This window comes from Erinaceus europaeus, chromosome X (genome assembly GCF_950295315.1).
Source record: "Erinaceus europaeus chromosome X, mEriEur2.1, whole genome shotgun sequence".
Lineage (NCBI taxonomy): Eukaryota > Metazoa > Chordata > Mammalia > Eulipotyphla > Erinaceidae > Erinaceus > Erinaceus europaeus.
Window position 1 is genome coordinate 117,979,766 of NC_080185.1, and position 12,213 is coordinate 117,991,978.

Below are 12,213 nucleotides of genomic sequence, written 5' to 3' on the forward strand. Positions count from 1 at the left end.
ACTTTCCTTTCTTCATCCTAATAAGAATCACAAATTCCACTGGGTTGGTCATAGTCTTGGCTTACACCTTTGGTCCTGGTGCAATTATTGTTATTTTTTAAATGTGTGGGTAGAGATCAAACTTAGTCTCCTGCATTTGCTGTACTGCTAAACCACCTTCCCTGGCCCCTATTTTATTTTTAATGAGGATGAAATAAAATACATGTGTGCAGTTTGGGTGGGGGGTAAAGCAAGTGCAGCAAAGCAAAACACTGTCTTCTCATCCCTGAAGTTCTACTTGCTTTTTGGTTTTATGTTCTCATGTGGTGCTAGAAACTGAACCCAGGGCCTTGTTCCTGCAGGCAGGCAGATGGCCTGATGCTCTACTGCTGAGCTACCTCCCCAGCTCCTGAAATGAGTAATGGTGTCCTGGTTTGGAAACAAATGTGTGGTTGCCCCTAGACTGCCCTGTAACTTGGTCACACTGCTTCTCTCCTCAGGTCCTGCCTCATAGTCCTGCCTTCACCCACTTCCTTACATCCTCCTTGGGGACCTCTACTTTGACCTGCCCTCCTCTCTGTCCCTTTCTCTCCTGGTGCCATTTTGCCACACACCTCATACCCCTGTGGTTGAGAGCCATGACTGCCTTCATGCTAAGTGCTAACTATTGAGTATTCTCTTCCATGACCCCAGCTTCCTGATCGTCCTCTTCCATTCCTTTCTGCTCCTGATTCTGCCCTTGACCTTCCTTGTCACCTCTACCCTTGCCCTCATTCTCTCCATCTGGGCTGTCTGGCTTCCTTTGGTCCCCTTTGTTGATCAGTCTGGTCTAGCACCTCTGCCATTGATTCTGTGCCATATCTGCTCTCTGCACTTCTTTTCTCCCTGGCTCTGAACTTGGGAGCCCTGTGAAAACACAATGCCTTTCTTTTCCTCTGAATTCCCCTCCTCTCCTGAGTGTTTTAGTTCCTCAATAAATAAATTGAATTTGCAGCTCTTTTTACACTTCTGGAAGCATAGCCCTCATAGAAATAATTCTCTATTCATCTCTGCTATCAAAAGGCTAGTTCTTTTGTGTGGTTTGTTGAAGAGGACTTATTTTCACTCCTCATTGTGCTGTCAGAATTGTTCCTGTTTCCCCTAAATTAGCTTCTATTGCTAGAGGGAAAAGGGGCCTCATTCTCTGTAAATCATCTCTCTCTAGGTATCTTGATCTTGTAGCCATTTCCTGTCCTATACCAAGTCCCTTTCTTCACTATCCATAGTATGGCAATTCAGACCACAGTCCTCCCATTCCAGTGTGCTTATCTCATGCATAGACCTTGTGTTTGTTCTTAGACTAATCAGAACAGTGGCACAGACTGAGTTTTATCACCATGCTCTGCCTCTCTTACCTGGGATCATGCAGTGACTAGAATTGTTAGTAACTCAATGTATAGCTGAGTACAACTCAGTGGGTCAACAGCGAGGAGGGCTACAATATGTACAATGTCATTGGCTCTCTTCCATGTGGGTGTGGGTATGTGTACTAAAATTTTTCTGGGTAAGCTTTTGCTTATTAAAATTTCTCTCAAGAGACCCTGAACATGACCCCTCACTTTCTTGAGCATTTCCTGCTTCAGATACAACATTAAAAGTCTTCTGTGTTACTAGCACTTGGGTGGGGGAGCCTTCAACTCATTTGGGAACATAGCTGGAAACTGTTGGTCACAGTGGGACTTGCATGCATGAGGTCCCAAATTTGATCCCCAGTTTCACATATGTCAGAGCAGAGCAGTGCCAGATAAAGACATGGGTCTCAATCTCTCTCTGTCTCTCTGTCATAAAAATAAATCTTAAAATATATAGTTGAGGGAGTCGGGCTGTAGCGCAGCGGGTTAAGCGCAGGTGGCGCAAAGCACAAGGACCGGCATAAGGATCCCGGTTCGAGCCCCGGCTCCCCACCTGCAGGGGAGTCACTTCACAGGCGGTGAAGCAGGTCTGCAGGTGTCTATCTTTCTCTCCTCCTCTCTGTCTTCCCCTCCTCTCTCCATTTCTCTCTGTCCTATCCAACAATGACAACAACAATAATAACTACAATAATAAAACAACAAGGGCAACAAAGGGAATAAATAAAATAAAAAATAAATTTAAAAATATATATATATATAGTTGAATTTTACTTTAATGCAGACTTGACATTTAATGCACATGTACTGGGCAGGGAGAAATGCCCACGCATGCCAGATGAGCTTTGGGTTAAGGATTGAACATGGGGATTGGACCTGGAGCACATACACATACAGGACCTCTTATAAAAGGAGAGCAAATCAGACTTCCAACCCTATTGGACTTGAGGACAAACAGAAGTGGCATGAAGTTGATACCCAGGAGAACCGGGAGGCTCAGGGTGGCAGCTCAGCAGGGCTCTTGCTCCTTCCCTAGCACCTGGCACCAAGCAGACACTCGATAAATGAATGAACAGAATGGATATTATTCAAAGGAAAGCAGGTTTGATTGGGAAGAGTGAATCGATTTATTCATTTAGTTTGTAAGCGAGCTTTGATTCTGCAAGGGGAGGGGCAGGAGGGCCTTTCCTGGTGACAGCCGTGCCTCAGCCACACAGAAAGGAGGTGAAGGAGAGAAATGCATGAATGCGCTTGTATGAAAGTGTGATTTTATTTTTAATGCTTGGCTGACTGTGGCAAAGCCCTCTTTAATTTTGACAAGCTCTGTGACGGGCTAATCAAAGGGGGTATTTGTGCATGTGGTATTTTCTAAGCCACGTTTGCAGTTAATGAAACAATTTTATTTCAGTAAAATTAAAATAAAGAAAATACCTATCTACCCCATCTTTAAGGAAAAAGAAAAATGATCCTGTTGGCTCAAGGCTTCTAAAAGCAGCTCTGGGGTTTGGATCCCAATCAGCTATTGTTGTATGCTTTATTTAGCCTTTGTTCTCCCATCTGAACTTTGTGTTTGTGCTGCCTTGGTCTTAGTAGCCATTGTCTCAGTGATAGCGGCCTGGAGGAGGAGGCCTCCGTGCCCCCTACAGAAAATGCCAGCCTCTCCAGAGGCCTGTACCCATTGCTCACCCTCTTCTCTCCTACCTCCTAGGACTGCATCGACATCGGCTGGTGGGAAGGAGAGCTCAACGGCAGACGGGGTGTATTCCCTGATAACTTTGTGAAGTTACTGCCCCCGGACTTTGAAAAGGAAGGGAATGTAAGTCTCCATGGCTTGGGTCTCAGTGATCCATGTGCTGTCAGAATTGTGGCTTCCAGGAGGGAGCTTGGGCTGTGGGGTGGAGCTGTCTGTTGTTAACACTAGACCTAGGTTCTCAGCTGTGGGCTGCCCACTCTATGACTGGGAGCCAGTCCTTTGGATTCCACGAGTTTCAGTTTCCTCATCTGTCCACGGAAAACAGTGATCCTTATTCTTTTTTTTAATATATATTTATTTATTTTCCCTTTTGTTGCCCTTGTTGTTTTTTATTGTTGTAGTTATTGTTGTTGTTAGATAGGACAAAGAGAAATGGAGACAGGAGGGGAAGACAAAGAGGGGGAGAGAAAGATAGAAACCTGCAGACCTGCTTCACCACCTGTGAAGTGACTCCCCTGCAGGTGGGAAGCCCAGGGCTGGAACCGGGATCCTTAAGCCGGTCCTTGCGCTTCGCTCCATGTGCGCTTAAGCCACTGCGCTACCACCTGACTCCCGATCTTTATTCTTGGGTTGTGATATCTTAGTGCCATTCCTGGAACACTGAAGCTCACAAGTAAACAGCAGGAACCCTCAGGCGCTCCATGTAGAAGGTGGACTGCTGCATCCTGTGTTGCATGCCCTTGGGGTTGTCAGGTGGCCATTGTTGTAGAAGTGTCTGGAGAGGCTGCAGATGCATTGAGGCCTATGATCCTCCGCATGTGTGCGCTCTGCACCTGTGATCTGCACTGCCTCTCCCTTTATGGGAATCCATCTTATGATGCCATTGCTTAGCTGAGCCTGGCTGTCTTCCTTTGCCTCACTCCAAGTGGCCTGCTTCTCTGCCAATAAGATAACAAAGCAATGTTGAAGAGTTAAATGCACTTTATATCCTAAGGGGGCTATGATTTGATCCTAGCCATCTTGTTCTCACCTTAGGGCTCTTTGCTCAGTCTTTCTAATAACTTCTGCCTGCTTTTCTTGGCATTACTCATGTTCATATACAGGGGGGTTCTGTCACTGGACAGTGAACGTGACCTTGACCATTCATTTGCCACAATCCCATTCTGCTAAAGCACAGGAAGACTAATGAAAATACTGGCAGATCGGTGCCAAGGACCCTGTACCCTCTGCTTAAAGGAACAGATGTAATTGTTCTAGAAACTCCGTGGTGTCTGGGCCCTCCCAGAGCAACCCCCCTTGAGCATTAGATGGATTTGAAGCCTAAGGTCATGCCTTTTCACCTTCTTGACAGTTTCCTTTCTTTGATTGTTTATCTGGAAGGTGTTATGTTCCATACTTGTCTTTCTCTCTTAGAACTAATTTAGGAGTCCAGAGAATGTGGATTCTGCTTCCTAGCAGAAGTTTCTAGACTCTTGTTATTTACAGTGCAGTCTATGAACTAGAAGCAGCAGCAACAGCAGTACCTAGAGCTCATTGGAACTAAGAGCCCTAACACATCTGAGCCTGCAGGTCTTCACACCTTACAGTTCAGGCAACACTAGCAGGTATCTCTCTAAGTGATGACAATGACACCTTCCAGTTCCCAGCCATATTTTTAAGAGGTGAATAATTCACTTAGAGAAGAGTTCAGAATTTAATTAAGAAATCTTTACCCATATGAAATTTCTTGAGCCCTGTTTGCTGATGGCATTAGCAGCGATTGGGGAATGCTGTGAGTCTAGCCCTGATTCTGTTTGCTTCATCTGGTCAGATCAGCCAGCCATCTTGATATCTTGGTGAGCCTCCCTAGTAATTCTAATACAGCTAAGGACTTTGATGAAAAGTCACTCAAAAAGAAATCTAGTGCTCTATAAAATATTATTTGTAGAGACAAATGAATACAGAATGTTGCAATTTTCATTTTCTTTCTCGTACTCTGAGGAATCTGTTGCACTTATTTCTTTTGTATATAGTGCTGGAGACCAAACCCAGGGTCTCATGCATATGATTTACCACTAAACCACCTCCCTGGCCCAGTTTTTTTAAATGTTTCATTTAAAGAATGGGGGGGGGGCAGGCAGTGGTGCACCAGGTTAAGAGCACATAGTACAAAGCACAAGGATCCTGGTTCGAGGCCCCAGATCCCCACCTGCAGGGGGTCTGCTTCGCAAGCCATGAAGCAGGTCTGTAGATATCTTTCTCCTCTCACAATTTCTCTCTGTCCTATCAAAGAGAGAGAGAGAGAGAGAGAGAGAGAGAGAGAGAGGGAGAGAGAGAGTGTGTGTGTGTGTGTGTGTGTGTGTGTGAAAGAGACAGAACTAGTGAAAGAGTGGTGCACCACTTCACCATCCATGGAATTGTCATGTGTGAATCAGACCCAGGGCTTCACAGACTCAAGGCAGCTGCTCTACTGCTGAGCCACCTCCCTGGCCCTCTGGCACTTTTTCGCATTCAGCCATTATTTCACTCAGTTTTTTGGCTCCCTTATCCAGGCTGGCACTGTGCTTATTAATGAGCAGTACGGCTGCTGCACTTTGGGCAAGAGTTCTGGAGCAGTTCTGATGTACTGGGTTATAGAGACCTGACAGACCTTTGTGCAAGGACACTTAGTGTGACCGCTCCCAGGGGCCATGTCACCTATTGGGAAAGGGTCTTTACCTCTAGCTAAAGTTCTGATGTACTGGGTTATAGAGACCTGACAGATCTTTGTACAAGGACACTTAGTGTGACCGCTCCCAAAGGGGCCATGTCACCTATTGGGAAAGGGTCTTTACCTCTAGGTAAAAGGTGGTCTTATACTGAACCGCTCAGATGCCTTCATGGTTACACCTTTTCCTCTGGCCAAGGAATCTTAGCAAGCTCGCCATCCTCCTAGACCTTTGCCACTCTCTTGGTTCTGATAGAGATGGTATGACCTTGAAGGTTTGGCCAAGACCAAACCTAGACCATTCTTTAAATACTGGACAAAGCCTATGGTTGCCTAAATTGTGGCACCCTGCCTTGTAGCTCCCAGTCATACTCTAGTGAGGCAATGAATTGGCTTGAATGAGAGCGACTTCATGACAGTTTTCTAGAAGTTCCACTCTGTTACATAGGCATGAAGTGCTACTTTCCCAGAGAGAGTGAAGTTGTCAGTGATGAGTAGACATTTCTCAACTTGCTCATTGAGGCATGCACGCTCTTTGGGACCCCCATGGGCATCTCTTTAACCCCACACAGGCGCAGCCATCTATTTGATAGGTCTTTTAGCTTTGTCCCTGAGAATCAGAAAACTCAATTTTAGAGAAACAATAGTCATACCTGTCAAAGTAGTACCTACAGCTGGGAAGTGATTGTATAATGTGACACTTAACTTTCAGAAAATTCAAAGTATCACATCCTTTTTCATCCCCATCTGGCCTATAAAACCAGCCAAGCAGTTTCACCTGCTTGTTAGACCAGCCTTTATTACTTCTCTTGAAGTCTCTGTGAGGTGACGGCAGCATGACTAGAGAAGGGGCTGCCTTTCCTGAGCTGACTGTGTAAAAGATGATTAGAGTCATTAGCACACAGGCACTCTGTGAACGACAGAGTCTGCAACACTACTCTGCCACCAGTTTCAGTAGATGTCATCTTGTCTTGCCAGTGGCTGGGGTTTCAGTCATTCACCCAGAAAAGAGGCCAATCTTCGGTGATTCAGGTAGACAGCAGAAATAGCATTTCCGCAACAGCAGAGCTCTGGAATCAGAAGACGTCCCCAACAAGCTGACGTCGGCACTTCAGCTCGCTACCATGGGGACTTGTGGAATTCCTGGTGGTCCTTCTTTGAGAGAGTGCTCAGCAGACTGCCTAGTGACAGGGGACAACACTGGGGCTTCTCCTTAAGATATCACCAAATGCACTCGATAATCTCTTGGTGCATATTTTAGAGCAGTTATGTAAACTGTTTATGAGAGAACCTAGATTTAATGGCTTTCTTTGATTTTGAATCTTGAGAGTAAAGGGGAATATCAGAATGGAAAGATTAAATATTCTGAGAGCTCTAATTAGGCAACTCATGGGTCTATCATTATTACTGAAGGAAAAACAAGGAGTGTGGTCTCTCATGAACTGTAAAAACAACTTCTTACCGTCATTGAGATAAATTAGAAGGAGTATTCTGAAAGCTAGTGTTTCTCAAAGATGACACTATCTTAAGAAAGTCTTGGACTACCATTCTTTTTAGAGAAACGGTTCAGAGCAGCAGAAGGTATTCCTGTTCTGCTGTGCATTGACTAGGAGGACTCTTCCCAGACTGTGCCATGCCAAGAATGGGACACTGTCAAGGTTCTTCTAGATGTTTCCCTGATGCAGGCTCCTCAGCAAAAGGAGTCAGGGACACAAGCCCTCAAAGATTTCTAAAAGGTGCCTGATAGTGCCATAGGCTCATCTTCTGCCCACTCAGGGATATACCCAGAGAGCAAGCAGCCTGCTTAGTAATTTCTGTAAAGACCAAAATGCCAGCCAGACTGGATGCCATGTGTCTGCCTTCCTGGGACATTTGCTCTTTGTGGACATGAGTTATTAGATTCTACAGGAAGCCACATTCATTCAGTGCTTGCTTGAAGAGCAAGGCATGAAAACAGGAAGAACTAGTTGTTCTCCCTAAGGATCTGGCAGCTGCAGTTTGAAGTCTCCTCACACAAGGGAAAGGTTTGCCTGGAGTGGGGAAGGGGTTGTGTGTTGACTTCAGCCAAGTCTAGATAAGGGAGCATAGCACTATTGGCCTCAGCAACTTTCCATTCTCCATTTTCATGACCAGATCCTCTCAGTTCAGCATCAATTTCTACAAAGACTGTAGTGCAACCAAGTAGTTCCCATGTTCTCTTTTCTCTTTTACCAGAGCACTGATCAGCTCTGGCTTATGGTGGTGTGGGAGATTGAACCTGAGGTCTTGGGCCCTCAGGCATAAGAGTCTCTTTGCATAACCATTCTGCTATCTACCCCCAACCTTAACCTAAACCTACCCTAACCTTAACTCAAGATCATTCTAGATTGAGCCAGGAAATGGCACATTTGGTTGAGTGCATACCTTACCGTGCACAATGACCCAGGTTCAAGCCCTCAGTCCCCATGTACAGGTGAAAAGCTTCACAAACATTGAAGCAGTGCTGAAGGTATCTCTCTTTCTCTCTCCTTCTCTGTCTCTCCTTCTTGACCTCTCTGCCTCTATCCAATAAAATAAAAAAATAATTAATTTAAAAAGATAATTCTAAATCACATAGGAGTTTTACAGCTTACAAAATTTTACAATAGTGTACATGATAAACAATTAGGATTCAGGAATTTTTTATCCTTAGTCATTTCATGAAAAGATACTCTCTCTCTTCCTTCTCCTCTATCCTTTCTGCTCTCTTCTGCACTAGTATGAAGGAGGAAGAATAATAGAGGTTTAGTTTGGGGTAAGCAGGAACCTTTGTCAGATTCCTCTTCCCAGACAGACAAAGAAGGGAATCCAGGCCCTTCTAAGTGAACATGATATCTGGACATGGCGTCTAAGCACCACTGCCCCAGATGTGATGAATGGAGTAAGGGAGTTAGCCAGGGGGTAGTCTGAGGGAGCACCTTAAGGAGAAGCTAAACAACCAAATCCTGGGCAGACTAGAGGGAGACCAGAGTTATAGCCCCCCAGGCCAGAGGCCAGGGGGAGGAAGCTAAAGATAACTTGCCAAGAGTGGATAGCATATGCCTCCCAGGGCAGGAGCCACTCGAGGTTCTGTAGAGTAGTGAAGACTAGTTACAGATGCGGATACCACCCTGAGCATAGTCCTAGAAAACTGCAAAAGTGTGGTGACTGTTCCTGGGTCTAGGGAGGGGGAATCAGAACAGTGTCCCCCCTCACCTATTTCTAAAGCCCTCTGAAGGGGTACCTCTGATGGGAAACCTGCTCAGTAACTGCATTTACATCCCTTCCCCAGTTTCACATTCAAACGCTTGCAGAGAACTTTGCTGGATACATGGAGGAGGGTTTCTGACAGTTTCTCAAAAGCAAGCTCAGATTTGTTCCAAGGACCTTACTATACTCATCTACCAGAGGCCCCCACATGTCAACAGACATGAGGGGCATGTTCCTCTGTGTATTGCCAGCAGACTGTGTGTCTGGGGTCAGAGCTCTGAAGGCATACTGTCTTAAGAGGTCAAGTGGCAAATCAAAATCCCTGCCAGGCAGGATGATAAGGCCAGCCAATAAGCTCTTTCACTTGAGCAGAATCAACTCTGCAATTCTTCAGGAGGATGCCAAACTTTACTCCAGAATATTAGCATCTAGTTCCTTCCTGGTGATGATGGTAAGAAATCAACTCTCGGGCCGGGCTGTAGCGCAGCAGGTTAAGGACTGGCGTAAGGATCCCAGTTCGAGCCCCCGGCTCCCCACCTGCAGGGCAGTTGCTTCACAAGCAGTGAAGCAGGTCTGCAGGTGCCTGTCTTTCTCTCCTTTTCTTTGTCTTCCCCTCCTTTCCCAATTTCTGTCTGTCCTGTCCAACAACGACGACAGCAATAACAACAATAATAATAACAACAAGGGCAACAAAAGGGAAAAATAGCCTCCAGGAGCAGTGGATTTGTGCAGGCACCAAGTCCCAGCAAAAACCCAGGAGGAAAGAAAGGAAAAGAAATCAACTCTCATTAAAACACCCTTCGAAGGATGGTGTTTACTTCTCTGTCCAAGTCAACAGTTCTACATGCTGGCAGACACATACACAGGCACACACAGGCCTAAGTGCCATGTTTATGTGAAGACCTTGAGGCTTGTGCATTCTCAGGATTCAGAAAAGGCTAGATGGTGGATTCTGTTATGAACATTTTTGTATTGAGCCTTTATTTTTATTTTTTAGTTTTATTGATTACTGGGTAGAGACAGAGAGAAATTGAGTGGGGATAGAGAAGGAGAGAGCCAGAGAGACACCTGCAACCCTGCTTCACCACTCCTGAAGATTTCCCCCTGCAGGTGGGGACCAGGAGCTTGAACCAGGGTCCTTGCACACTGTAATGTGTGCACTTAACCAGGTACATCACTGCCTGGCCCCTGGCCCTTTTATTTTTAAATGAGTTGCTATAGTTTGGACTTTGAGAAACATTTCTAGGTCCTCTCAATTTTCACCATAGAGGGAGAGATAAAGCGAATAAATAGAAGAAATGCCTCTTAAAATCCATTGCATAAAATGCTCTCCTGAGTTGAAAGCCTGTTTCTACCTTACATTTACAGGAACTGTTCAATGCTAGTAAACTGGAAAGAGAAAACATTGACCTTAGTCTGGAGGCCTCTCTGGTCCCATATTCCTTAGCCAGTCACAGTTGCATATGTCTCTGTGTGTGGGGGGGGGTCAACTAAATGTGAGCCACCTTTTTATTTCAGAATTATAAACTCCCATGGCAAATTTTTGCTGTCATATTTTGCTGCAGGTTTACCCAATCTGCTTTCTCAGTTCTTGCTTCCCTTTCTTCCTATTGCATTAGAAGGGAGAAGCACAGGGCCAGGGATTCAACTGTGTGACAGAACACAGGACTTGTGCTCATGTGATAGATCACAAGACTCGAGATTTCTCTACATGTGGCAGACACTCAAATCTCACTAAGGGAAGGCAAGCAGGCAATCACTGTGTTGGCAACAGTAGCAAATGACCAAAGAACACAAAAAGGGAAATAATTTTCCAGTGCTGTTGGAGCAGGATGAAAGAGCCCAGAATTGGGCCCAGGAGGTAGACCAGTGTGTAGGGTGCATACCTTGCCATGCATCAGGCCCTGCGATCAACCCCCAGTACCACACAAGAGCACCATGGGCAGCACCAAGGGAGTTCCATGGATGGTGGAATGGTGCTTTAGTGTCTCCTTCCCCCTCTTCTTTTTTCTTTTTAAAATCTCTCTCCCTGTCTCTAAAAGTATAGAATATAAAAATAAATACCCAAGTGGTGGCACACCCAGTTGAGTACACATATTACAGTGCCCAAGGATCTGGGTTCAAGCCCCCCTCATCTCTGCCTGCAGGGGGAAGCTTCACAAGTGGTAAAGCAGTGCTGCAGGAGTCTCTCTTCCTCCCTCTCTCTCTCTCTCTTTAGCCCCTCTTTCCCCTTCAATTTCTCTCTCTATCCAATAAATAGATAAATATAAAAAAAGAGTATAAAAATAAAATTGGACTGGGAAGGCAACTCAGTGGTATCACAAAGGTATGAGACCCTGGGTTCATTACTTGGCAGCTCAAAGTGAGAGAAACAGAGACAGAGAAAGACCACAGCATTAAGAGGACCAAAAAGGACAGATAATCTTCCTATCCCAGTGCCAGACCGTGGCATGAGGGCAGTACTGATGTTATCTTCGGTCTCGGTTTCAGTTCTGCCTTCAGTACACTGACCTAGAAGGCTGACTTTGGTATCTCGAGGATGTAGCGGGAATATAAAGAATCCCATTGGACAGGTATCAAAAACTTAACGCATTTGTGGCCTTAACATTTTAGACTTTTTCTGTATGTGCTTATTACTGCTAAAAGTATTCTCTTGGACAGGAGTAGATAGCATAATGGTTATGCAAATAGACTCTTATGTCAAAGGCTCCAAAGTCCCAGGTTCTTTTTTTTCTTAATTTTTAACTGCCTTTATTTATTGGATAGAGACAGCCAGAAGTTGGGAGGGTAAGGGGAGATAGAGAAGGAGACAGAGAGACACCTGCAGTCTACTCACAAAGCTTTCCACCTGCAGGTGGGGACTGGGGGCTTAAACCCAGGGCCTTGTGCACTGTAACATATGCACTCAACCAGGTGAGTCACCACTGGGTCCCAACCCAGGTTCAATCCCCCGTACCACCATAAACCAGAGCTGATCAGTGCTCCTATTAAAAAAAAGAAAGAAAGAGAGAAAGAGAGAAAGAAAGAAAGAAAGAAAGAAAGAGAAGCATTCTCTTGTAGAAAGAGAAGTATTCTCTTGTATCTCATTGTATTTCTCTAGCTTTGAAAAGTCAGTGAAAGTATTTATTTGGTGAGCCTCAAGTCCTTGTAAATTTGTTTGTTTTTCGTGGCTCAGCTTTACCTCTCACAAATGAAGAAAATAGTGTGGTCATCCTTGATAGTCCACACAAGGTATAAAACATTGCTCTGTAATCTTTAAG

At 45.1% G+C, this 12,213-nt stretch overlaps 1 protein-coding gene across 5 annotated transcripts in view; it reads left to right on the forward strand.

Moving 5' to 3' along the window:
- The window catches only part of SH3KBP1 (SH3 domain containing kinase binding protein 1), a 447,635-nt gene that overhangs the window by 366,868 nt on the left and 68,554 nt on the right, over window positions 1–12,213 (forward strand). For all 5 annotated transcript variants that reach the window (XM_016195163.2, XM_007538851.3, XM_007538858.3 and 2 more), the window contains one exon: window positions 3,076–3,183. In XM_016195163.2, coding sequence (XP_016050649.1) covers window positions 3,076–3,183 — 108 coding nt within the window. The remainder of the gene's footprint in view (window positions 1–3,075; window positions 3,184–12,213) is intronic.